Source organism: Panthera uncia (assembly GCF_023721935.1).
Source record: "Panthera uncia isolate 11264 chromosome D3 unlocalized genomic scaffold, Puncia_PCG_1.0 HiC_scaffold_8, whole genome shotgun sequence".
Lineage (NCBI taxonomy): Eukaryota > Metazoa > Chordata > Mammalia > Carnivora > Felidae > Panthera > Panthera uncia.
The window spans coordinates 55,581,523-55,608,693 of record NW_026057586.1 but is presented as its reverse complement, the minus strand read 5'-3'; the positions used below and the strand labels follow the sequence as shown (position 1 = coordinate 55,608,693).

The window sequence follows — 27,171 nt, the reverse complement described above, 5'->3', positions numbered from 1 at the left end:
CATAATCAACCAAATCAAATCAGTTTTTATTGCTGAGTGCTATATTAAGTCGAAGAGTTGATCTTATTTACTCATATAATTCAAACTAAAGTTCTAATGTCCAGGATCTTTGAAAATCAGATCAAAGTAATTGTGTCTACATAGATCTATAAAACCACACACAGCGTTTTCTCATATACGAGCAGATGAAGTCCCTTACCGACATTAATTTGCAAGTATTTTAAGGTATTTTCAGATATTTTAACTTTCATATATTTTTTACACTCTTTTGTTTTACTTTTGTTATATTTATGTGACTCAACAATTGCCTCAGTACTTTATTGTATATGATACAATAGATTTATAGATCAAACATTGCAAAGAATACTAAAAATTTAAGGTTTGGAAAAAAATCTTAGAGGTCATCTTATGTATTCTACCATTTTATGGAGGCTGTACCCAACTTGAACTTTATCTATTTTATTGATATAGTCTAGTGAAATTTTACAAAAAGCATCACACAGGTTGCCTGGTAGTGGTATTCTGTGAAAATAAGAACAATTAAAAGAAAATATGAGGAAGACACCTTTTAAATCCATGTTCTCATCTATATTTTGTTATGAATATTTTTCCCTTGGTTCTTTTTCCCTTGACTCAGTATTATAATGCTTTGGAAACAGAGGAAGAAAAAAACTATATATATATATATATATATATATATACAATGAATTTTTTCTTCCATGAGCTTCCCATTTATGTTTGAGGGAGCTGTAGTTTGCAAATATATGAAATAGAATAAAATCTTATAGCTGCTGATGAATGAGTGAAAACTAAATGTACATTGCTATGTTTCTAAATGTGTTTTTAAAGAGAGAGCAGAATGACACAGGGCTAGTCCAGCCAGGCCTCTAAGAATGGTGTTGACCTGGGCCCAGAAGAGCACAGAGCATCTGGACCAGTGGAGGGAAAATGGTGGCCCCTTTAGAGATGGAAATGGCACAAGCATAAGTAAAATTAGAATCTGTTGGCTCTAGTACAAATTTTATTCGATTTATTAAAATTTTGTTTTTCTACGTGAGTGGTAGTTACTTTAGTTCGTTTCCATTTTTTCTAGTTACTTGAGTTCATTTCTATTTTTCTAATGCCATTTAATTCATATATTTATACTCATTGCAGACATTGAACCAAGGTATAATGCATGTTATATAGCCCAAGCTTCTGCAAAAATGTACAGTGTATTTTTGCAAAGACCATAATATTCAATAATTCATAGCATTCAGTCTCTGAGGCCTAATGTAAGTTATTGAAAAGGTTAACTGTGAAAAGCCACTTGAGAATGAAAAGTTCAGAGTTCCCATTCAGAGCACCAGTTTGTATGGCTGGGTGCGGATTTCCTCCTACCCACCACACCCAGCTCAGCTGCAGTTCACCCAGTGTTCCACCGTCAGATGAAACTCTCCTTTTCTCATGCCATTAAGGCATGATTTGTCTGTTTTATCTTATGCATAGTCTTTCATGGTGGACTTTTTCTACCCTTAGAATCAAAATTAAATACCTAAGATAAAGCACTAAGGTGTCAAGAGCTTTCTGTTGTGCTTTGCATTCCCTGAATGTCTTTGAAAAGGTTTAAAAACACCAGAACCAAAAAACCATGCCTACCTCGGTCTTCTACAGAATTGCCTTTTGACAATCTTTTCAGTCAGATCATTTGGAAACTGTAATCCCAGTCACATTTGATGCTAAATTTCTTTTAATAGATCTCATTTCTTTTATTATATTGTGAATTAGCTACCTAGACTACCTACCCCATTGGGCAATGGGATTTCCAATAGTTCTTGCTTTGGAAATTCACCAAATTTGAGAAGTAAGATGATGGACTTTGGAGCTAGAAAAATCTTGGATTTAAATTTTCATTCTACTCTGGCTGACTCTGTGTCTCCGAGCAAGTTACTTTGCCTCTGCAAAGACTTGCAGGCTTGCGTGTTTAAATACCTATTTATTTATTTATTTATTTTTAATTTTTGAGAAAGGCAGAGAGAGTGCGAGCAAGGAAGGAGCAGAGAGAAGAGGGGGAGAATCTGCGCTGTCAGCGCAGACCCCAACATGGGGCTTGAACTCATGAAACTGTGAGACCATGACCTGACCGGAAATCAAAAGTCGGATGCTTAACCGACTGAGGATTGAGCCACCTTGTGATTAAGTACCTTAATGGCTGCTTTCAGTTGTCTGGCTCATGCTGGCCTTTCAGTAAAATAGTAGGGCTGGGGTGAAGAGTGCAGGCACATTTGCTTCCCATGCCATTTCTCTTCATTGATCTAGAAAATTGGAAGTTGACTTTATTTCCTAAAACTTAAACAACCAGTGTGGTTTGCTTCTAGGTACTTGTTATAATTATACTATCCATAAAGGGGTTGCTGATCTCTGAGTGAATATTGACTAATGTTTAGGATAGTTTGAAACATTTAGAATTACTGATTTAGATTTAAGATTAGCACTCCCTATAAGCCCCATTAAACTGAACTAAAGAACTTTGCTGTTCCTTAAAATAAAAATTTGAATACATTGCAATTCTGCACCTAATTCTGATGTGTCACTTTTTTCCTGACACCAGGCAATTTTTCAACACTGGCTGGGTGTCCTGCAATTCAACTCCATTCTGACAGTGCTTACCTAGAGTAAGCGTCAGGCTCCACAGGGTAAGGGCTCAGTCCTACAAGACTGCTCCAACCCCCAACTTCAGATGCCAGTCATAAGTCCAGGTCATCACCTGTGCTTCTAGCTATATATAGATCAGAGGTTCCAATGACCCACTGCTTGGGTTCAATTAATTTGCTAGAGTGTCTCCCAGAACTCAGAAAAACATTTTACTTATTAGATGATCTGTTTATTATAAAAGAATGTAATTCAGGAATAGAAGCCAGATGGAAGAGATGCATAGGGCAAGGGACACAGAGCTTCCGTGCTCTCTCCAGACTAGACACTCTCCACAAGTCTCCATATGTCTCCCAGCCCAGTGGCTGGTAAGGTTCAGAGGAACCTTATCCTTTGGTTTTTAATAGAGGCTTCATTCCATGGGCACAATTGATTAGATCATTGGCCATTGGTGTTGAACTCAATTTTCCAGCCCTCCCCATCTCCAGGAGTGGGAGGGAAAGTTCCAGTCCTGTAATCACTGGTTGGCTGCACTGGCAGTCAGCCTCCAGCCTTAGGTGCTTTCCCAAACTCGCATCATTAGCATAACAAAAGACCTCTATTGCTGTCTTGGCAAGCAATTGCAAGGGTTTTAGGAGCTCTGTGCCAAGACAAGGAGGAAGACTAAGTATATATTTCTTATTGTAAATCACAATATCACAGTCGTAAACATACCACAGTGAAATGAAAGTATTCTTACTGAGTTGTTCACTAGCTTTGTCGTTGTCAAACCAAATGGATATAAACCGGCCGCTCACCTGAGCCTTCTCTGTGAAACACAGTTTTCCCTTCTTTTATCCCTGATTTAGCAATGGTATTTTTTCACATCTCCTTCTACCTCTTTTCTTAGTCTACACTCTCACCTTCTTGCCTCTGGGTAGGGTCTATATTCCTTGTGCCTAGTGCTTATCTGCTAGCATTTGGGCAGAAGGTGGGTGACCTTCTCTCCCAAATTTCATGTGACATCCCCAGGGAGATGAATCGTCTCCACCCCTGCCATCCTACGCTATCTTTACTTACCCCTCGAATGCCCCAGGGGCCCCTAGCAGGGATTTCCACTCTTGTCTTTGCTCAAGGGGCGCCTGCCGCTCTGGCCCTCACCATATCTGCAGCACACCAGCCTTACTGCCACTGCTGCCTCTGTTGTCCCCTTGGGTTGGAACTTTGTGCTGCCACATGCTCCCTGGGCTTGTTCAGGTATCCCCTCCCAGAGATGACTTCTCTGCCCAAGCTGTCCACAGACAACAACTCTGCCATTCTCTAACTCCTCAGATGTCTTTGTGTTTTGGATGCCACATGTCACAGGCCAAAGAGTAATGCAGACTTGGAGCTGAAGACATAGGCCTGAATGAATGAATGAATGAATGAGCAAGTGAATGGATGGCTTCCCTTTTAGACTACAAGATCCCGTGGAGCAGGGTTTTTGTGTTATTCACCTTTGCTCCTTGGAATGTGCGCACTCTTGCAGGTGGTAAATGCAAGTCAGAAAATGCTTGTAGAAGAGTCCAGAATGTGATGAGCCAGTTGGTGGCGCTGTCTCCTGCCCCACGCCCCACGTGCTCCTTCCTACCATGGGCTGGGATGATTCAGCCTGTGTCCTCCCTGCAGGGTGGGCCCTTGGTGAATATTTGTCCAATTTGCTTGGTGTTTGCCTCACTTTGTACATTTTATAAACGTAATCCTCCTGTACTTAGTTCCCCCTTCCTGCTCCTTCAGCCCTTGTTGTAAACACTGTTTTAGAAATTGGAGCTCGACAGAATAAAATATCTGATTGCGTGGAAATGCTTTGCTAATGTTTTAAAGTAGGAATAAAAATAATAACATAAAAATATGACTGGCTCCAATGCCTCTAATATGGTAGATCTAGTGGAGAACAGAGAACCTTTTTTTTAAATAAATTAGATTTGGATGTGCCACCTGATAACTATAGACTTTTCTCGCCAGGGTACGTATGAAGTTTTTTTTTTTTTTTTTTTTCTGAAATGGCAACCGCCATGCAGAGACAAGTGCTGGTGGGAGTGTGGAGTGACAGGGCCGGCCACTCAGCCCCCCAGGATGAGGACCCTCGATGCTGGTGCCATCCTGTCGGACACAGTTGGCTTCACCATTTGTGCCCACAAACTTGAGGGGAACGGAGCTGCTCTCTCAGCGTGGATATAAAAATAAGTAGATGCAAGAGAGGATTTGATCCATATGCTCAGGAAGCCCAAGCAAACCTCAGAAAAGTGCTTTATCCTTAGGAGTTACCAGAGATGTGACTGTACGACACGAACCTGACAATACTCACTGCTCGTCGTGCCCCAGCCTACCACGTGCAGGTGTGGATGCAGTGGTTTGCAGCACCTGTTCCAGACAGAAGTGGGTGTCTGGTCCTGATCACGATGCACTTTCTGACTTGCCTGAACCCTACAATATATTCCCTTATGATTGTATCAGTCTCCCCACCCCCTCCCCTCACTTAGACAGGAAGGTGTTCACCCCAGCCTCGGACGGGCCTGTGGAGCTGCTGAGTCTGGGTTTCCAGAAAGGGGCACCTCCTCTGTTTTGCAGCATCAGCGGTGTTGCATGAAGCGTGATGGCTTCGAAGAGGGTGGCAAAAAGTAAAACTAGATTACACTGCCGTGCAGTGCAGTCTCATACATGGAGGGTCTGCAGTAACTGCACATCATTGGTGGTAATCGACAGCCCACAGGGTGTGCAGCTGCGTCCAGGGAAGAGGATGAGCCCTACTTGTCCATAAGGAGCAATCCTGATTGGACCTGGGAGGAATTTGCCAGGTTAGTGCCTCAAGAGACTTCCCCAAGTCATGTGATCCCAACTGTTTGCTCCAGTCCCCAAATCTCTCTCTCTCTCTCTCTCTCTCTTTTAAGTTTTTATTTATTTATTTTTGAGAGAGAGCATGAGCAGGGGAGGGGCAGAGGTAGAGGGAGAGAGAATCCCAAGCAGCCTCTACACTGTCAACGTGGAGGCGGATGTGGGGCTCAAACTCACAAACTGTGAGATCATAATCTGAGCTGAAACCACGAGTGGGACACTTAACCAACTGAGACACCCAGGCACCCCCCTCCCCCCCAAATCTCTCTTTATGTGGCTTTGTCTTGAGGCCAGGCTCTTGCTCACCTAGACCCTGTGCCTCCTTACTGAGGCATAGGAGAACTTCTGGGTCTCTTCTGTGTCCCACACAAGTTGTGTCAACACAGAAGTATGGCCTCGGGCTTATCAAGGTCCAGGTTGAAAATGGCAGTGGCAGCTTTGCCCCAGGTGCCTGGGCTGCTGGGGCAGTCGGGCACATAGCTGGGGCAGTCCATGTCAAGGGGCACCCACAGTGAGGATGACTCACCTCATGTGTGGAAGGCCCTCACCTCCTTCTAGCACTCCCCAGTGTGGGAGTGTGCGTGCTGAATGTCTTCCTGAAATCACATCACGCAGAGCGCGAAAAACCAGAGTTCATCCCTACCCCTATCTCCTCATCAAGTCCACGTCCTTTCCCTGGGGAGATGGTAATCATACTGTATTCCTAACTGTCATGTGAATCCACTTCCAACTGGCTATGAAGATGCATAAAGAGAACCTGGACCGCTACCCATTGGGGACCACAGCACTCGTGTGGATCATGACTCTGCACATGGACCAGAAAAGTATATAGGACCTTAAGCTCACCTTCCTTACTCGTATCAAATGATGACCAGTATACTGATTTCCATCCCTTTGCTTATGGCAGGAGATGGCTTAAATAAATAACTTAGATTGGTCCATGAAAAAGAAAAGCAGAGGTATGGCCTTGGGCTCATTAACTTGGCCACTGGCCACTGCTATGTCATTACCTTCTGCCATGTGGGATCTTTTCCTAAAGATGTGCAGCTACCCCGTAGTGTACCAAAGGAAGCAAATAGCTGACTAGCTCCCTATTCATAAACAAATGCCCACCCCAGTGCTTGTCTAATGAGGGGGGAATGTGAACAGAAGAGGAAATGCAAGAAGAAGGAATGTGAGTACACACACCTCTGACTTAGTCTTCCTTTCACCTCTCGTCTCCTCCATGCACTCCTTTCTTTCGATTTCTTTTTTTAAATTTATTTATTTTTGAGAAAGAGAGAGAGCATGCATGCATGTGTACAAGGAGGGGAGGGGCAGAGCCAGGTGGACAGGATCTGAAGTGGGTTGTACTCTGACAGCAGAGAGCCAAACGCGGGGCTTGAACCCACGAACTGCGAGAAGATGACCTAAGCTGAAGTTGGACGCTTAACCAACTTAGCCACGCAGGCACCCCATTTCTTTAAATTTCTTAAACACAAATTATTTACACCCCAGGACCTTTGCATATGCTCTTGTCTCTGTCCAGAATGGTCTATCTGCTCTTCTAATAGATGACACTTTCATACTCTTTAGAATTCATCTCTAATGGTCCCTTCTGAGAAAGGCCTTGCCTGGCCACATAACCTAAAGAACAACCACCACTTCCATTTCACCACTTCCTTTTCTCCATAGTGCATTTCATAATATGCAGTCATTTTAAGGATCTGTTTCCTTGTGTTTTGTCAGTAGTCCCCATGACACTGTAAGCTTATAGGTGAAAGGATGAAGAGTGTTGTGTCTGCCAGTATTTCTTATTTATCTGTTTATTTCTCTAAGAGTTGGTTAATCACTTATGCCAAAGCATCTCTAGAGGCCACCTTGGGCTCTCACCTGCCACCTTTATGGAGGGAATTCTTGAGTAGTAGCTGTGGAATTAGTCCAGTCCGGCCTAGTAGCAGAAAGATAGGCTGAAACACTCCCACTGCTAACAAAGAGAACTTCCACGAGTAGGAAGTTGACAGGCAGAAAAAGAAGATTTCCTAGCTGGCTTCCATGTCTGAATAATTTTGTCATTGTTCTTTCTTTAGCTTCTGTTTGATTTATATTTGGAAGTAATTATGATGCTTGATTACCAAATAAATTAAACATAGCATTATTATGAAGTTAAATTGCACATTAATAGCATAGTATTACAAACAGTAGTAATAGTATCTATAACCTTTATTATTATTTGTATTAAAGACCTTGTGAACATTGCTAATTTATTTAACTGTTAAGCATAAACAAGCATAATAGAACATAACTCGAGAAGGAATATAGCTCATTTTCCCATTTGGTTCATTACTCAGCTGATGTATAAATATAACAGAATGACTTGTAAATATACCAAATGTCCTGGCACGTGGTTTATCCTGGTAAGTGAGAAAAAAATAATGAAATCTGCAGTAAGAACTGAATGATTAATGAAGCCCCTTTGATGAACATTTGGGACCCTGTGGAACTAGAAAAGTTTTTTTTTTTTTTTTTTCTGTTGGAGATGGAAAGTCACATAGATTATTAAATAAGACTTAGTGTGGTTCTAGTCCTGATCTGGAATAATCAATCTGATGATGGATAGATGTCATTCTGAGGAAAAAAAAAAAAAAGATTAATTTAGCCAGGTAACAGCACATTTTCAATTTCCTTCTTTTCTAAAGATAATTTTATAAGGAGTCTTTAGTACTTGTTCTTCCAAAATCCAGCAAGCAAGTAATCAGCAGTTTTAAGAGTCCCTAAGTACTCATTGACTTAATAGACAATTACAGCATATTGTGTTTAAAAAAAGTTAGCTATTTTAGAAGTCCCTAATTACAGATTTACATGATAGACTTATCAAGGAAAAATAATACATTTCAAAATGTACTTACAGTCTTAATGATATTATCTGTTTTAAATGTTCCTTGTTGAAGTGCTTATCCTGTGTGCTCTACCTTCTGGAGGTGTGAGGGCAGAATTCATTTACTTTGTTCTAAAATTCGATGTTTGGGTGTCTGATGCTGGCTCAGAACAGTTTTGCAGATTATTTTCTCATCATAGCTAAATGACTTCATTTGCTACTGTTCACAGTTATTGAAATGAAATGTGACAGGGTGGTCTTAGTTATCCTATTACGGACGCTGGGAGATTGTATCTCATCAAGGCACTGCTCTGTTCCAAGTTACTGGCACTTAATGCAAATGCATACTAACTTCTAAAAGTCATGGCATACCTCAGGTGGTTTGACAATAAAGCAAAACATATTCTCACCCTGTCCCAGTGTTTGGGTCCTATCTGGCCATAGATCTGTGGATGTCAACACATAGATGTCCAGTGGAGACCCTGTGTTGGGCAGCAGACCTTTCAGGATTTCTCAGCAAGAGTTTTAACCCTACCCAGAAGACTTCAATGTCCTCCAAGGAGAGGGAAAGGGACGAGATGCAGTTGTTGCAGCCCTACCTCTACATTGCCCTACAGGTCCAGACAATGGAAACCTTGAGTGATCAACAGATTGCCTAAGAATATTGCTTGAGGAAGGGCTTACCATCTTAGAGGGTAGTGTTGGAGTTGTCACTGAACAAAGAATTTTTTTTTTTTTGGCATTCTCGACTGTATTAAGCTCTGTGCCAGAGTCAGAAGGTCCTGTAGGACATGGTTTAGCACTGGTGACCACGGTGGGTGGTGCAGCTGGGAAAGGGAGATGGCCCATGAACAGGCACCCTGGGGGGGCTCGGGGCAGGTCACACAGGAGGTGTTACAGGATCTCTCTGCTGCCACAGGCACCTGATTCAGTGTGAAAAGAGTGGAATTCTGCCTCCCAAGATGCTAGTCACACCAAGGTCATTTTTAAACTTGGGGATCAGAATGGGGATGGGGAGTATGTGAGGGCAACTCCGGGTGTTGCTTTACAGACAAGCCTAGTGGTGTTAGCATCTTGGAGATGTTTTGTTCACTTGTCTTTCATGGTGTTAGAAAGATTGAAAAAAGGGGCGCCTGGGTGGCTCAGTTGGTTAAGCGTCCTACTTTGGCTCATGATTTCGGGATTTGTGAGTTCAAGCCCTGCGTCGGGCTCTGTGCTGACAGCTCAGAGCCTGGAGCCTGCTTCGGATTCTGTGTCTCCCTCTCTCTCTGCACCTCCCCTGCTTGTGCTCTGTCGTGCTTTCAAAATTAAATAAACATTAAAAAGAAAGAAAGATTGAAATATATCTGTCCACTGGATATATCCTTAAATGACCCATTGGAATTAAAATAGAATGAAATATTTTTAAATGTAAAATAAACAATATATTTTTGCAGTATGAAAGAAGCTGCATAGAGCTTCTGGTCTGTTTTTTCATTTCACTCTGCATTCCAAGCAACCAAGAATCACAAAGTGGAAATGTACACAAAGCTAAACTTCAGTGCATAATGCAAATGACAGACTTAAAGAACTGAAAATTCCATAACATATTTGGAAACTAAGAGCCTTTAGCTTATATTTTACTTTTCATATATGCTTTGGTACTCATTCAAACCAGAGAGTAAAAATCAGAATATTTTTTCGTTGCAAAGAAATACATTTTCCCTAAATGCATACGAATACTGTAATTATAAGAGATGTCAGAACACCCTCCACGGATCTTTGGGCTCACAACTCTTTACGCTAGTGCATCCAGAAGTGCTGACCCTGGATCTTTCCTTGCATGACCCGCTCATGGAAGGATTGACGTGCATAGGAGCCCCTCATTGTAGGAGCTGCAGACACAAAGTCAGAGCCGCTTTGACTGGCCAGTAGCCTATCCCTATCATATTTGACATGACCACTGGCCTGTCTTCTGCTACATTTCACCTGCCCTAGAGCATTCTTTAGAATGCTTCTAATTTTTCTTGCATCATTCCTTCACAGAAATTTTCTATGTGGAATGTTATTTCTATAATCACCAAATGGTTGAAAGCCAATAAGGGTGAGGACACGGCTGCTGAGAGTGTATCACTTTGCTTCTGGGTTACTGACCCTCTCTCCTTTCAAGACATTATTCTCCTTGAATACTGCTACACTCTTTTTATTGCTGCTCTACTTGACTATTTTTCTGAACATTAAAGCCTTTATGTCCTAAGGAATTGCAGAAGAGAGTAAAAGAAATGGCTGTGGAAGTTTATATTCTTTAATGTGGAGTTTGTGGGTTTTCTTAACAATGACAAGAACATCCTCCATCATTTTCTTTGAAGTCATCAGTCTCTTCTTCATATCAGTGGATCTGTTTTGTAATGGAAGTCATTAGGAGCCGACTCTTTTTATGTAACACCTCCAAACAAATCTTATACAATGCCAGGCAGTCAGGGAAAACTCAGCACTACAGTGGAGTCTCACATCTGATTCTAGGGTTAGCTTCTAAATTCAGCAAGTAAGGCAAACAGTGTAGTTAGTCACAATTACTGAGAAGTGGGTCTCACTAAGCCCAGCACAGTGCATCTCTGAACTAGACAGTTGGCATGTACTGAGCATAAGGCAAAATGATTGGCATGAGTTCAGGGTCATGCTGTATGAAGACCAAACAGCATTTAAAAATACCTGGACCACTGCCAGCTCAGGAAAGTGCTCCCACTGTGAGGAGCACATGAGGACCGGTGGAGTGGTGGTCTTTGATTCCCTGTGCATGCTCGTTCCCACGGCCATTGCCGAGTAGCATGGTGGGATCACCCAGACTTCATTCTGTTTACTTCAGATATTTGACTAACATGTGCATGGCTACCCTAACTGTCTCTTAAGGCTAGGAGTAGTTGATTTTAAAAGTTCACATATGGGGCGCCTGGGTGGCGCAGTCGGTTAAGCGTCCGACTTCAGCCAGGTCACGATCTCGCCGTCCGTGAGTTCGAGCCCCGCGTCAGGCTCTGGGCTGATGGCTCGGAGCCTGGAGCCTGTTTCCGATTCTGTGTCTCCCTCTCTCTCTGCCCCTCCCCCGTTCATGCTCTGTCTCTCTCTGTCCCAAAAATAAATAAAAAACGTTGAAAAAAAAAATTAAAAAAAAAAAAAAAAGTTCACATATATAGACCTGTACAAGTTTTGAATATAGCAGTTGCCTATTAGCATAGCAGAGTGAATAGAGCACAGGTATGCAAGTTAAGAAGCTTGAGTTCTTGTCCTAACTGGCATAATATGATTTATGATCCGGCACAAGTGATTTGACCTCCCAGACCATCATTTCCTAATTTGCAAATATAAGAATGGTCTAGGTCAGGGGTTCCCAACCCAATGGGGAACACCTAAATAAGATTCAAAAGCTTACCCCTGGAATTCAGATTCTGTGGGACCTGGAACTTTATATATCCCAATATCTCTGAGTCCTTTCCAGCTTCGAATGCCATTAATGGGACCTCTCTCCTCACGACTCCCAAGCTTTCCTTATCCTGCTGTGTCCATCATCTCTGGTCCATATACCAGAACTTGTGGAACCCGGTATATTCCTGTCCTGCTGCTTTGGAGTGCACTGAAGAGGCAGGTACCATGGACACTTGCAGTCATAGCCAATTAGCATTTCATGGTGGGGCCGTATAATGGGAGCTTTCTGTCCTTCTCTGAATGGAGCATTTTTATTTCTATGATGAAAGTGGATGTTGTTATTTGCTGTTTTGTTCAGGCAGCACACAGGAGATGTAGCCTATTGCACGGAGCTCCCTCTGGGAAGCACTGACACGCAGTAAGTGCTCATCCTTCTCCCTCAAGCCTATAATCCAAACTAGTTCAAAGCCACCGGTGGATAAACTAGTGCACAGGTCTTGGAGGGAAGGTGAGCTCCTCCTTCCATTTCATCCAGGCATCTATTATAGCCATCAACATTGAGAATTTCCTTCCCACTAGAAACGTGGCAATCCTGCCAAGACCGTACACAAGTTACTCAGTATGGGAATGTCATTCATTGTAGAATTAGGTTTAGGGCAGAAGCCACAGAGAGAAGTGTACCTGTTAATTATATACATATAAACACGCTTTCCAAAGAACTCTCAACATTTTTTATTAAGAGCAGTTAAAAGCTTATGGGTAATGGAAGTTCTTAACGTGGCCGAGCTAGGTCAAGGCTAATTTGAGGAGTGATTATGAATGCCAAAGTTCTGCTTTCAATGTAAGGTGCAGGTTATTGGAACGAGGCTGTCGTCACCCCACTTTGGAATCTGGAGTTACAGAGTATGTTTAATTCTTCTCAATATTTTTTCCTCTTGGTAAAAGGGGAGAAGGCAGCTCAAGGATTGGAAAGCTCAAAAACAAATCACGATATACAGTTTTTGACACTTCTTATCTCCCTTCACATGAATAAGAAAAGTCCTAGGAATAAGGAAGGCATAGTTACCACCCTTTTGGATTCTATTTAGTATCATGTTGCAGGAGGTAAAGTAGAGAGGGAGGAGGAGAAGCTGGGAGGGGTTCCAGCATTTCATGTCTAATAGGTGGGAGTAATTCATTTACATAAAGCAAGTACCAAACTAGTCATTTTTTTAAAAAGCTGATTTCATATAAAAGACAAACCAGGGGAGATTCAGGACAAAAGAAAGTAGTTTTAGTCTTTATAATAGCTTTGAGAGAATTCGTGCAAAGTTAAGATTTAGAAGACAAGTGCATCTATTTTTATTTCTTTTTTAAAAGTAATGAAAACAATGAAACAGGACAGTCTAGGGAAGTGGTTTTGTCTTACTTGCTGTTAGACACCATATTTCCCTCTCTACCCCCCCATAAGGTTATCAGTTTAATTCAATTTAGTTTAGTTACCTGCAAACCAGATGTTTTTTTGTGTGCCAGTAATGCCTAAAATTTTTTCTACTCTTAAAATTCTGTGCTTCTGTGTTATCTATGAGGAGCTCTCCCAGTTTTTCCCTTCCACAAATCAAGAGTGTTTTCCAGATTTTTTGAAAGGTTAAAAACTGGGTTACAAAACAGATTGGCATTTTATGAAGGCCTATGCTGTTCAGTAATATGAAGAGCCTAGTTTTGTGTATTTAAATAGTTGGGTACAAATTGATGGCATGGATTTTTTTTACTTTAAAATGCTAGGGTGACATATCTGAATGAGAACTATCTCAAATCTGTTTCCCCCTTTGCTCTGTCATGTCAGCCATCCTCATCATGACTCATCATTACAGCCATGTGTCAGTCAACACCATTCACACTTTCCTCACTGCTTGTCCCCAGTCCTGCTGGGGGCTTATGTCAGCACATACCAGATCTAAAATATTTCATGCACATATGTCGGATGGGACCATCTCGTGTTACAGCAAATACCAGGTCTCCCTGATCCTGTGCCCATACTGAAACACGAGATCTAGTTTTTCTGGTATCCTTGTGTTATCAACCAGTCACCCACCATATTAACCTGTCTCTTACTTAAAGCTCAGAATGTGATAATGCATTTTATATTTGCAAAGAAAATCTTTGCCCACTGTTCTGCTGTCTCCTTTTGAATACTGAGCAGAGCCCAATAGAACACGTTCCACTTTTTACCATAACTGCTCCCTGGGAAACTGTGGGATCTATGAAAGGGCTTTCAGAAGGTCGTCCATTGCGGCTACTCCTGTCTGTCTCGCCTGTGCGTGGTTGTTTTCCTCCCCCTGGTGGAATAAGTATCATTATTGCAGCCACTGGTCCCTGGGACTCTGGCACATTTCTGTTCTTGTCCTGCATCAGGTGGATGGTTAGTTTGCCTTCCTCTGTGGATATTGCCATTGCTGTATTTTAAGGGTTTTTCTTGATCATCAGGTTAGGCAAAACAGCCACTTTTGTAGGAACCTTTTCTTACTCTTTTTGTTGCATTTTCTTATCACAAAATTATTGTTCTATTTTACTTACGTATCATGAAATCTGACAGTCTGCAACCTAGTACAAGCAACCATGTTGTGTGGTTACATTATTTTCTTCTTCTGTTTGAGAAACACATTATTATAGCACAGTGGATATTTATGGTCCTTAATTTCATTAGGAGATGAAGAATAAGGATGATTAGTCTATAATTTCAGTTTGAAAGGTATGCTTATTGTTTGCATTCTCTAGCACTCAACAGTAATTATTACAATAAATCTTAACAAACTACAATATAAATTTCCTGGGGGCAGGGTGGGGCAAAAAAAACCCAGGATCCTAACCTAAAAGTTTTCCATCCAAAATAAAGATAGTGAAATCTTAATTGTTTTAAATGGGAATGTGTGCATATTTGAATAGTTTCCTTTATTTATTTCTTTTAAGGTCCAGATTTAATTCTGCCTGCTCCATTCTTAATCTCTGCTGATGCTCTCGAGGCCGGTTTTACTGAGAAAACTAGAGCGGTGGGTGGAGAACTTGGCCATCCTTCTCCTGTGGCCACTGGCACACCCTTCCTCTGTGCAGGAGCTTGCCTGGGCTCCCCGTTTCCTGAGCCTGGGGCAGCCGCTGCGCACATGGTGTGCCCACTCAAGGGTCTCTCCCACCAGTTACACCCTCTCTCCCTACACTGTCAGATTTCTCTCTCCTGGAACATCCTCATCATGAGTCAAAAATTAGAAAAGAAATACGTTTTCGACCGCGAACCCACTTTTATACTGCCTTTTATATTGAAACTCCTCAAAAAGGCTGTTTAAACTATCACTTTCGTCTTTTTTCTCCTCCACTCTCCTTTGACCTTGAGTCAGGTTGTTGGTGCCCAGCTCCCGAAAATGGTCTCCATTCCGGTCCCCATAGCCCCATGCTGCTCACCTGCAGCTGGGGAGCCAGGTCCCCTTTTCATGGCACCGTGGTCACAGCCACTGACTCGCTTTCTGGCGTGCTGGCTGTGCGTCCTTCTCTGTGGAGCATGCTTGTCTCTGCCTGGCTGCACCTTCACAGCTCCTTCCTCCTGCCCTTTTAGTCTCCTTGAGCAGTGTTTCCCAGAGCTCAGTCCTCAGGCCTCTTGTCCTGCAATGACACTAACTCACCGTGGGATCTCACCTAGTCCGTGGCCTTGAGCACCAGGTGTAGATGCCTTGGCTGCACCAATACCTCTAGTCCCAGCCACAGGGCACAGCCTGCCCCAGGCCCTCTTCTCGTGCACTTCTCAAAGAATGGGCCCAGTGAGTGTGTTCTCACTCATTCATCAGCCCTCTCTGCTCTCCAGTGCCCCCGCCTAACCTAGAATGTCGCTTTGGCCCATGGGACCTCACCTCTTGCCCCCTTTCCTTTGTGTTCCTCCCACCACACTGGCCTCCCTGCTGTTGCCCCAGGTTGCGTTGTGCCCTTACTCCATGTAGGGTCCTGCTCACGTGTCGGGACTTCTTTCCAGACTGCCGGCCTTAGGAGCATCCCCACTTCTGCCCCATCACTGTTCATGACTTGCTAGCACCATCACTGTGTGACGGTCCGTCGTGTTTTTCTCATTTGAGTGTTTATTCTTTGGCACAAGCACCGGGGCTCCAGGGGGACAGGTCTCTCCCTTTGGTCTGCTGCCGTGTCCTTGGTACCCAAATCCTGTCTAGCACATAACAGGCACTCAGTATCTCTTTAAATGTGTGAATAACCCTCAGTGGCTACTCAAAAAAATAACTTAAAAAATAATACTAGGAAAATAAGAAGAAATAAGGTATCTTAACTTGTCTGTTATTAGTGACATTTACATCTCTCCCACTTTTCTGTGTGTCCTCTAGTGGATATTACTACCCCATGCTAAAGTCATTTGTCTATGAAACACTTGTTAAATGAATCAGGTTGAACGGAAAACTTTTTCAGCGGTGGGTAATTAGTGTTGAAATGAGGGTAGGAACGCTGCTGCTCGATCCTCGTGTTCTGATGCGGGCCAACACCAGCGTGGAGCTCACATGTGCACTTAAAGGAACGGATCATCAGCGTCAGAATTGTCATTCTGCTCCCGGTCAGCTCTACACCAGATAAAATAACAATTTGGAGAGGGAACGGCTTCCTACTCAGAAAGAGGGCGATGAGCTCAGCCTCTAACCCACATGGAGTGGGATAATGAACCTCCCTGTGATGTTTTCACTCACATCACTCAGGGTCACCAGTTTGGGCCATTTTGAAATAAAGGACAGTTCCCCTTCTCATTTTCTAGAGATGGGTGCAATCTTTAGTTTATTGATTTTTCCCTTGAAATCTTCTTTACATGACAAATAGGTCTAATGCCCACATGCAACTCTAGTTTTTGTTTTAGAAAAATTACTTAATTTCACAAAAGCAAAAACAAAATAAAATTGCCATTTCATCGTGTGGACTTTTCAGCTGCAGGTAACACAAAAGTCTGTTTACAATGGTTTAATCCAAGAGAGGGTTATTTGTCCTGCGTGACAGACTCTGATGTGGTGGGTCCACCCGGGCACGTCCCGGGTCCAGGTTTGTCTTCCTTTGTTCTCTGCTTTCTTTAGCTTTTGCTTTTGCCTTTGTGCTTGTCACCTCATCAGTTCCTACCTCTGTGTCCCACGAAGGTCAAAGAAGGAGAACTTGAGGGAGCAAAGCATCACTGGCATCAGCTTTACCCTTCTGCTTGGAAAGAAAAACATTTATAGACATCCTTATGTTGCCTTTCCCTTAGGTCTGACCGTCCTAGACAGTGTCAGATGACCACATCTGGATGTGAGAGGCTGGGAAAGCCAACCTGTCTAGCTGGGCACGTTGCCATCCTGAACCAAATCAGGGTTCAGTCGGCAAGAAAGAAGGGGATGGATGTTGGGTGGGAAATTACAGTGTCTGTTTATGGCAACCACGTAGTTCCGTGTGAATGGGCTCCGCAAGGACATTTTACTTCCTGTATCATGTGAGTGTGACACAGTTCCCTACTCAGATAATTTACAGTCTACGAGGATATTTTCCATTTCGTTTTGTCTTTGCAAGAGGATCTCTGCCATTAGATTTACTCCTGCCTGAGTAAAATTTTCATAGAAGACTTGGAATAAATTAGGACTTATTCATGCTGCTTTATAGTAGCTCATAGTATTCAGGAATAGAAATCTAGAGATTGATTTTAGACACACTAAGCTCTGCATTAATTTATTCTTATTTATTACAGAGACTAGCCCACAGCATTGTGGTCAGTATATACCAAATAATGTTTAGTGGGTGTTAACCGTTGTCTTTATGATCCTTCCTCATTTGTAAAGCATACTTATTCGGTATCTGTTGTGTGCCAGTCGCTGTTGTAGTGGGTTCTGGGGATACAGTGGTAGACACATTAGATACGGTCAATGTCCTCACTCTAGTGAAGGGAGACAGGAGATCAACAGATACACTAGGAAATTAATTTCAGTTAAAGTGGCAAAAAGAAGGCAAGAAATGGTAAAATGTTCAGAATGGTCTCTCTGAAAAAAATGATTTCAAGTTGAGAACATTTTCTTCTTGAGACCTAATTCTCTAAATATCCAAGTTACAAGGAAGATATTCTTGGTGAAAATGAAATTATTTTCTAGGGAAAAAAATATTAATTTTATCACGGGTTCCCTTATCCTAGAGGCGATAATATGAAAAATTGTTGAATTTACAGGTTTCTTTTCCCCAACAGATGGCTGTCTAATTCACCGTTGAGTCAACCCATTAAACCTCATCATACAAAATGTACCAAGGAAATTTTTAGATCCCATGCATTTTTATTGCATGTTCTTCTTGACTCCTTCTTTGTTTTGACCCTTGCTGTGGTTCTTAATGTAATAACTCTTCTCATGATAATTAAGGTGATACCCCTCCTTAAATATGTAACAAGGAGAGAAATGTGACCCCCATCAGGGCTCTGGAGATAAATATGCATTGATAAAGATGTAAAAGATCACTCTAAGTCTTAGTCTAATCAAATGATAGTCCTGAAAAAAATACTGAGGAGTCTTCACTGACAGTTTATCAGAATGTTGTCCACACAGAGCAACACCTGGGCTGACTGATGGAGAGCATTTGTTTGTTTATAGGTTTAATATTTCAGGACTTTGTGATGGTGGCCTTGGAAATGTATTGTGAAGCGAAGTTTGGAGAAAAGTCTACCTATAGTCTGTGTTTCTTTTTTACAGACTTTTAAAATTTACTGACTGACACAAACATACTTCTTAATTAGAGACTTGTTTACAGTTTTTAAACATAGATTCCTTGCGTTTGTTTAAAAATTGTTTCTTTTTTAAGGTTATTTCCATAACGCTACCCTTGGATAGGGCAACTCTTACTTCTGTTTATCCCTCAAGGTGTTTTTGCAAAATTTTGAGAGCAAAATAAGTATCTAGGAAAGACTTGCTTGTTGCTCAGTAAACTTAATGAAAATGTACTTGAGGTATAAATATTTATTGTAACAGCCTGTAACATTTGTTGTATATATCCCGTGAGCTTGTATATAGCCAGTGAGCATCTATGGCGTATAGTTGGTAAATGAGGCTATAGAAGTGGATGGCCCAGGAACATATCGTGAGGTTCTCTGACATTTTAAGGTTAACTAGAGGAGGGAGATCTGGCAAAGGATATAATGAGAGGATGCCCATATGCAGTCAGGGTGTGATGTCACCAAAGCTTGTGGACAATAACAACTCAAGAAGGGCGAGTGATTAATAGTCCAAGGCAGGGAGTGTGATACCTACTCAGCAGCGCATGTGGGGCTTAATGCGGAGAGCTCATTAGTGACCTCAGAAGATGGATCTTGTTTAAGAAGTGAGATGTGAGGAAGCAGAAGTCACTTCTTTGAGAAGTTTGTCTAGGAAGGGGAAAAGAGTAAAAACAGCTCCTGAAGGGGAATGTGGGGTCCCAGTAGAGTTTTACACTTTTCTTTTCTGTTTTGTTTTGCCTTTGTTTGTTTCTTTGTATAGAGGAGAAACTGGAGTTTGTTTAAATACTGGTACAAAGGATCTGGTAGTTCAGGAGTGATTAGAGTGAATGATAGCCTAAAGACCCTGGAGGATGAGGTAGATAAGACCCAAACATAACCGGTGAGAGACTTACCCTGGAGAGGAGAGAGTGCTCCCTGCGCCATGATGGCAAGGAAGGAGGGGAATGCTGTATGCTGAGGAGAAGCTCCTGCTTTCTCAGTGGAGGGCAGGCAAGCTCAGCCTGCCAAAGGGTGGGGGTTAACAGAGGCTTGGGAGAGTGGGGAGGGGCTAGGGTGACATTGGAGACAGTAGTTTGGGTAATGGTGAATCTGCAATGCTCTGTAATTTTTTCCAGAACTTAATCATGCAAAACACAGACCAGCAGGATAGTACCACTGACCCAGGGTTGGCTCTTTGTTTTCTTTTCACAGCCACTTGTCACAAAAGGTCAGCGAGGCAGGGGGTTTAAGTTATTTGCAACAGAGGGTAAATACTGGTTGGCACAATCTAAGACAAGGGAAGGGAGTTGTGATGGGAGAGGCTGAAGATGGGAGAGAAGGGAATTCGTGGCCTGGAAACTCCCCTGATGTTGGTTGAAGCAGCAGCAGCAGCAGCTGGGCTACCTGAGCGAGCAATCTGGGAGGATGCGATTTTGTCATCAGATGGGCTGTTGGCTCAGTGCTTTTGGAAGCAGTGTCATTTTGGGTGATGACAAGATCCAGAGGGTTTTCTCTGGAGGGAGAGCAGCCTGAGGAGAATCACAGATCAGAGAAAGAGGGTTTAATTCCTGATAGTCTTTAGAGAGAGATTGCCTCTTGGGCTTGACAGAATTTATCTCTGGCCTATAGTATACCAAACATAGTATTAGTATTAGCATAGTGTTAGCATAGTGTAGTATGGGTTCTTTTTTTCAGCTAGCTTTGACAGCTACTTGAGTAAGCATGGGTGGGGCCCTGTTTGCTCTCTTTGGTGTGCCTCATTTATTAGCTGAGTTTCTGTCCATCATTTGGGGGAGCCCCTTGCTGTGGTTGAGTGGGAGTTTCAAGGGAACCACAAACCAGACCTCACCCTTTCACACTCTTATCTTAGCTCATGGTTATATTGCCTTTACCAGTGTTACCCTCTGAAAGAAATGAGCGAATGTTCTCATATTTTTAAAATATTTCAGTGCCTTTATGTTTTGGTCTGCCTCAGATATTAGTTGCATTAGTGTTATCTATTACAGCACTGATATTTTCTGCTAAATCATGTTATAAAACCTCACAGGTATCCAGTAAGTGTTTTAGTGATGGTTTGTGTTTAATTTGCAAAGTCTCAATGAATATCATTTACATATCTTAGTCTTTTTAGTTCTTTACTGAGGGTGTTTTCAAGGTATGTTCTTTTACTTCCTGAAGGAGCAAATGATGTGAAAATCCTTCCAGGTCAAGCTGTTTGTCCTACTCCAGGGTGCCGAGGAATAGGCCATATCCGTGGTCCACGGTATTCAGGACATCACAGGTAAAATTTTTTCTTGTTTAAATTATTTCAAGGCTGAATTGGAACATTATGCAGATTAGCAGCTGTAGGTAGCATCATAAATGACTCTCTTAGAGCCAGATGCCCTCCCATTATACTCCCTTCTCTGTGTTCCTAAAGTCCCTCCTTGACATTTCCTGCTGCCCGCCCACCTCTGCCCTTCTTGGAGACTTGTTGGACCCCTGAGGCCTTGCCCAGAGCCACATCACTTCCCCCAGCCTCTGCTGACACTTTTCTAAGCCAGTGCCCATTCCATCAGATATGCTCACCATTCTGTGTCCCACCCCAGGCCTGAATTTGCTCCACATAAGTACTGAGTCCTGCTGTCTTCTAGAGCACTTCCGGAACCTCTTGCCCTTTTCCCCTTTTGTTTTTATCCTTCCCCTATTTTTTTCTCTATGTCTTAATCCTTTGGAGATGAGATGATTCTGTGATAGAATATAAAATAATGAGTGTGAAGTTATACTGTAGCATATACCCATGTTTTTAATATTTCATAATAGTATATGGAGAATATGCATGTAAAGAAAAGTAAGTACAGATAAATCCGTAGAAGTCCGTACTGCTTTTTCTGTTTCCGTCAGTTAGTAAAATAATGCATGGATGAATTATTCATATTGGTGATCTAGTTACAGAATATGTCAACTAAAAAAAGTTTGCTCAAATACACAAGTAAATAAAACAAATATCATAGAAAAGTATAAAGAGAAAGGAATACGTTATATAATGCGTGAAGCAAAAAAAAAAAATATATTTGTTTGAATAAAAGAGATCCAAATGGAAGTCCTGGCTTTATCAGGTGGTTGCAATCCTGGAAACAAGTGCTGAAAACAGTTCTAAATTAATCAAAGCAAATATTTCTATAATAAATAATGGTAAATACTCCCAAATAGTCTAAATGAACATATTATGTGTGTAAGTACAATATTAACACTTAAAAGTGTATCACATAGTATCCGTAAAAAAGACATAAAGACACGCAAACATCTTGGGTATGTGGACAAAGGTGTAGGACTTGCGGACCAGGAGAGTAGAGTTGAACCTGCTGGAGTTCAACAGGAGACCTTGTATTGTGTGGGGGAAGGAAGAAAAGAGAGTAAAGGACATACGGGAGGGAAGGGGGGCAGTTGCATCATTGGGAGAGGGCTCTTTAGTGTGTGAGGACCCTGTTGGGGCAGAGAGAGGCACTTTTCAGACATCCCCAGGGGTATACGGCTATGAAGAATCTTCCTCAGGCTTTTCTTGTGTGCTTGCTGTTTATTTGTTTGCTTGTTTAAATCTAGAGCTGCAAACTCCAATATGGTTAGTCACTAGTCATATGTGTCTGTTTAAATTAAAATTAACTAAAATAAGACAAAATTAAAACTTTAGCTCCTCAGTCACACATAGCCACATGTGCCCTTACTGGACGGCACAGGAAGTTCCGTGGAATGGGCCTGAGAGAGCTTACCATGTTCTGCTTTCTCATAGTAGCTTTTTGAATGGAAGGTATTTCCTGATGAAATAACTGGTCACTTAGTGCTTCCTTCAAAACTTGAGTCATTATCCTGAAAGTCAGCGAGACCATAACATTGCAGTTGGTCTGTCCCTTGATTCTTTCTGGAGTGTACCCTCCTGAGTCACTGGGGCTGAAATAACAAATACCACCCTGGACAGCTCCTTAAGATTGCTGTGTACCTCAGCCAAGGTCTCTTCTTCTACTTCATCACAGCTGACTTGCCTCCCACGCTGTTCCCATGTGTGCCTCTCTTGCCTCTCCCTGTTGGATGGATCCTGAAAACACTGTGAACAAAGTCACAGTGGATGTGCTCCACTTTGTTCCAGCAACTTCCCAGAAGTTTTCTCATTCAGAATGACACAAAGAGGTCCAACTGTTGCTGTTGTTTTTAGTGTCTAATTATGAATAATATTGACAATGTACGACATGATTTCCTCCATCCACCAAGTAGCTTTTAAAGCTTGGCCTCAGAACTTTTGAAGAAACTAAAAGAATACGGAAGTAGAGTTTAAAGAAAGGCATTCTATGAACCTTAGGAGAAAAATGAAATGCTGCACATATGTGGTCGAAGAATGGGGCATTTTTTAGGGAACTAGAAGGCACAAGGCATTCTTTCTTGAGAGCTTACGATTCACAGGGCTGTTCAGGGAAACACCTACATGATTGGGTCTTGGCTCTTCTCCTACGATAGACCTTGTTGTGATAGTGCCAGGACTCCTGTAAGTGAAAGTCTTCAAAAGCTTAATGATTCCATTATCTCATAAAAGGAAAATAACAAACAATGAGTACCTGTGATGAGTTTCTCTCTAGAACGGAAAAGACAAAAATTAGACAACTGGATGATTCTTGAACTTGCCTTTAGAACTTACAAGGCATTTACACTATCAACTAAATAAATCCTGACTTACTTATAAAAAGAGCAGATAGAAAGATCATTTTCAGTGACAGGTCTTGTCTTTATCAAGTTTAGTTTTGAGATGCTAGAGTCACTCATTGACTGACTACATCCATTTTCAGTTAATACATTGATTTATTTTTAAAACACCAACTCTTATTTTCAAATATCTATAGGTCATCCCATTCTAAATATCTTTGACTAAGTTAGTCAATGTACTGACATAACTATAAGTATAACTTAATTTGCTTCAATTCTCTTGAACTAGTTGGGCAAGAGCTGTTTTGATAAATCATATTCTCTGGGGTTTATCTTCCTGTATTTCAATTATTGTAGTCTTAATTTTACATAGTTCTACAAGATGAAGAATATCCCTCTTCAGTATGTATCTTTGGTGGTATTTGTTGAGAATATTACATACACACACACACCTAACTTCACCTGCTGGGAATTTGCCATAACATACCCCAAAGTTGTCATTGTACATTTTGCTTCTTATATGTCAATGAGATGGTAAGCAGGAGATGAGAATTTTAAAATGCTGCATTCTCCCAGGACTCTAAATGTGCTGTTATACTCATCTCTAGCTTGAGTTTCCTGAAGCATGTAAGTTAGGCTTACATGCTCTAAAATGAAATCATTTTTCCTCTTGTCATAAACATACATACCTTTACCAAGTAGTCACCATTCTACGAAATGCTTTCTACAGTCTCTAGTCCAGAAGAGTTTTAGACAAATATTTTTACATTTAAAAAAAGAAGAAAATCATGCAATCAGAAACCCCTCCGGCTTCACTAAGGCCTGTATGCAACAGCTCAATTGACTTCTGCTTCCAAAGCCTTGGGGAATGCTTGCAAGTGGAGGGCCATGTTACGGAAGACAGCGATTTCAGCTGCTCTTCTCGAAGATACTCCCAGGCAGCAAAGTGCTTGCAAGGAGTGAATCTTGTTTTTACCATTTTATGTCAGAAGTTCTGATTCTGATATTGAAGTTTCAGTGTTTTGAAAGGAAGTAAACAATGTTCTTAAAAGAAGTTGTCAGCGTCTTGTTTCGTGCAACTGACAAGGAGAGCCGTGACATCAGGACATCACTGAAGACACTGAAAACAATACAGCACTTTAAGAGATCAGGTGGGCCTCTTGGTGTCCTTTATAGATGGATTTCAGACAGGTTTACTTTAGTTTTCATTGAAATAGTCAAGGGGTTAATATTAACAGTAATATTCAAAGCTGTTTGGAGTTCATGTAAAATCTGCATAAACCATTCTTTGAGAGAAATTGCATCAGTCCTTATCAGTGTGAAAATGAGACTGGGCACACAATTATCACACAATTTACATGTGATTTGAATGAATTTACATAGTGAATAAAATGAAGTAGGTGTGTTTCTTACCATAGAAATATTTAAAGATTACAATATTGGGACTACAAGGTGTAAACTTACTTTAAGCCAGGGTCCAGGATTCGACAGGCAGTTGTTTTTTTTCTAAATGAGTAGAATGTAGACTTGGGAAGACTGGTCTACCTCTGGGTCGTAAAATGTACAAAAGTAGTTTATTTAGGAGCTAATAATTACATTCTTTATACAAAGAGCCGGGTATTGTTACAATGTAAGGACCTCTGGCCCTGATGTTCCTGTGTGGGTCCAGGACATACACTGCTCATGTCACACCGTAAAGAACATACTAGAAAAGGGGCATCTGCTGCTCAAAAGTGAGGGTGTCTGGTAAAATCTAAGATGTTTTTGGTGATTTTCATGGAAACTTATGGCACAACGCCTCTATTCAAGATTTATCTAGAATCGTTTTGCCAGTAGTGTATATGTGTGTGTGTGTGTGTGTGTGTGCGTGCACACATGTGTACCAGGAATGTATTAATGTGTGGTATGTGTGTGAATGTGTGTTTATATGGTATGTGCATATGTATGTGTGGTGTGTGTGTGTTGGGGGGGTGGGTGCAGTGGGTATGTGTGTGTGGTACAGTTTGTGGTCTGGGGTGTGTGTGGTATCTGGGTGTGTGTGTGTGTTTGTGGGAAGTGTGCTAGGGTATATGTGTATGTGTGGTGTGTGTATATATATATATATATATGTGGTGTATATGTGTGTGTATGTGTATGCGGGGGTGTGCTAAGGGTGTGCATGTATGTGTAGTATGTTGTGTGCATACGTGTGTGGTGTATTATGTGTGTGGTGTGTATGTGGGGTGTGTATGTGGTGTGTATTTATGTTTAAGGCTTCAGGCAAGCCTGAGTTGGACTTCCAGACCTACCACTTGGTATGAACTTTAGAGCAAATGACAGTACTGTTCTCCACCTCAGTTTTCTAATCTGTAAATGGGTGGCTCTGCAAAAAAAGAGGTTGAGTTCACAATAAGGTTAAAGCAGGCAGAAGCCTTTATTCACGGTTTGGTACAGAATCATACTATTGAAAGCAGAACTACAGGAAATATAAGGAGAAACAGTATGATAGGAGACTTGAACTCCTCCATTTCAGACTACGATAGATTACTTAGGCAAACAGTAATACAAATCTACAGAATCTGAATAACACGATTTTGAAAAGGAAGAAGATTGACTGAAAGATATATATCAAACTGAAAGCAGAATACACTACTTAAAAACACTTTTAAAAACTCAACTATTAGGCCACAAACAATAAATTCTGAAAAGCAAAACAGTTCAGACCCATTCTCTGATCAAATGCAGTAAAAGACGCAGTTGAGAAAAACTCCAGTCAACTCAGAAGACATGCAAAAAAAAAAAAAGAAAAAAAATCACAAATCAGAAGCAAATCATAGGATCAAAGGACAACCCAAACCTGAATCTCAGAAAATCTGGATTTTGTGTAATGAGAACACTAAGGATACAAACTTTTAGGATATCGCTGTACCTATGCTCAGAGGCAAATTATACCCGGCTATTAGAAGGAGGAGGTACAGGAAAGTATTCCCCACACTGAGAAGGCACTTTGAGACCTAAAAACGAGGCAGGCCACTCCATCATTCCACTTACAGAGTTCTGTTCAGTACCTTACTGAGGGGGACCGGCCCTGCTTGTGTCCAGGCGCCGGACAGCTGATCCCCGCCCCTATTCTCTACCAAGTCTGGACCTTACACCCCCACTTTTATAGAGGAGGGGCGTGGTGGTGCTTTCTGTCTGCCAGGGACCTGAGGTGGGGCCTGGAGGAGAAGGATCTGAGAACCAGGGTGCCCTAAGAAAGGGCCCAGGGGCACGCTCCTGGGCTTCATGTACCATTGCTCTGACTGCGTAGGTACTGGCTTGTTTTAAATCTCTGATCACCCTTTTGGGGCGCCTGGGTGGCTCAGTCGGTTAAGCGCCCGACTCTTCATTTCGGCTCAGGTGGTGATCTCCTGATCTCACAATTTATGAGTGAGCCGTTCGACGGGCTCTGCGCTAGCAGCACAGAGCCTCGGGATTCTCTCTCTCTTTTTCTCTCAAAATAACTAAACATTAAAATGTTTGTTTCAAATCTTTGATCACTCTTTTAATTGGGGCTTGTGGAACTACTGGATCTGGATCTCACAGACCTATCTCCTGCCATTCTTAGAAGTAGGTCTTCCTCTTCAAGGGTAGCATTTCCCGTGCTGTCCTGTCTCGTGGGTGGGTTTTGAGCCAACGGTCCCTGGTTGCAGGGCAGTGCGGCCTCTGCACACAAACCCCTGCCTCTAGCCTCTGAGCCCTGGCAGCCTGCGGCGCATGCTCTGACTCTGCTAGGGCCCTCCCCCTCTGGCGCTCCTCTCAGCTGCAGTGGGGCCCCTCGGGTGGTCCACCCCTCGCGTCCCCACACTGGCCTCCTTCCCTACCTTCTGTCCCGGCCCTTCTGAGTGACCCACACAGCCACGTTCCTGGGGCTCACCTGCCTCCTGGAATTCCCTTTGCTTCCTTGCTCTTTCTGTCACATACTTTCTTTCCTGGCTTTCAAGTCTTTTCCCTGGTTTATTTTCTCCTAGCTTTTTGGGGTAGGATTTGTGGGAGGTAGTTGGGTTATATATATATATATATATATATA

At 42.0% G+C, this 27,171-nt stretch overlaps 1 protein-coding gene and 1 pseudogene across 4 annotated transcripts in view; both read left to right on the top strand.

Moving 5' to 3' along the window:
* Positions 1-27,171, top strand: part of L3MBTL4 (L3MBTL histone methyl-lysine binding protein 4) — a 448,796-nt gene that overhangs the window by 263,780 nt on the left and 157,845 nt on the right. For all 4 annotated transcript variants that reach the window (XM_049620399.1, XM_049620400.1, XM_049620401.1 and 1 more), the window contains exon 14: positions 20,631-20,733. In XM_049620399.1, the coding sequence (XP_049476356.1) occupies positions 20,631-20,733 (103 nt within the window). The remainder of the gene's footprint in view (positions 1-20,630; positions 20,734-27,171) is intronic.
* Positions 5,614-8,531, top strand: LOC125914805 (cytochrome c oxidase subunit 6A1, mitochondrial-like; annotated as a pseudogene).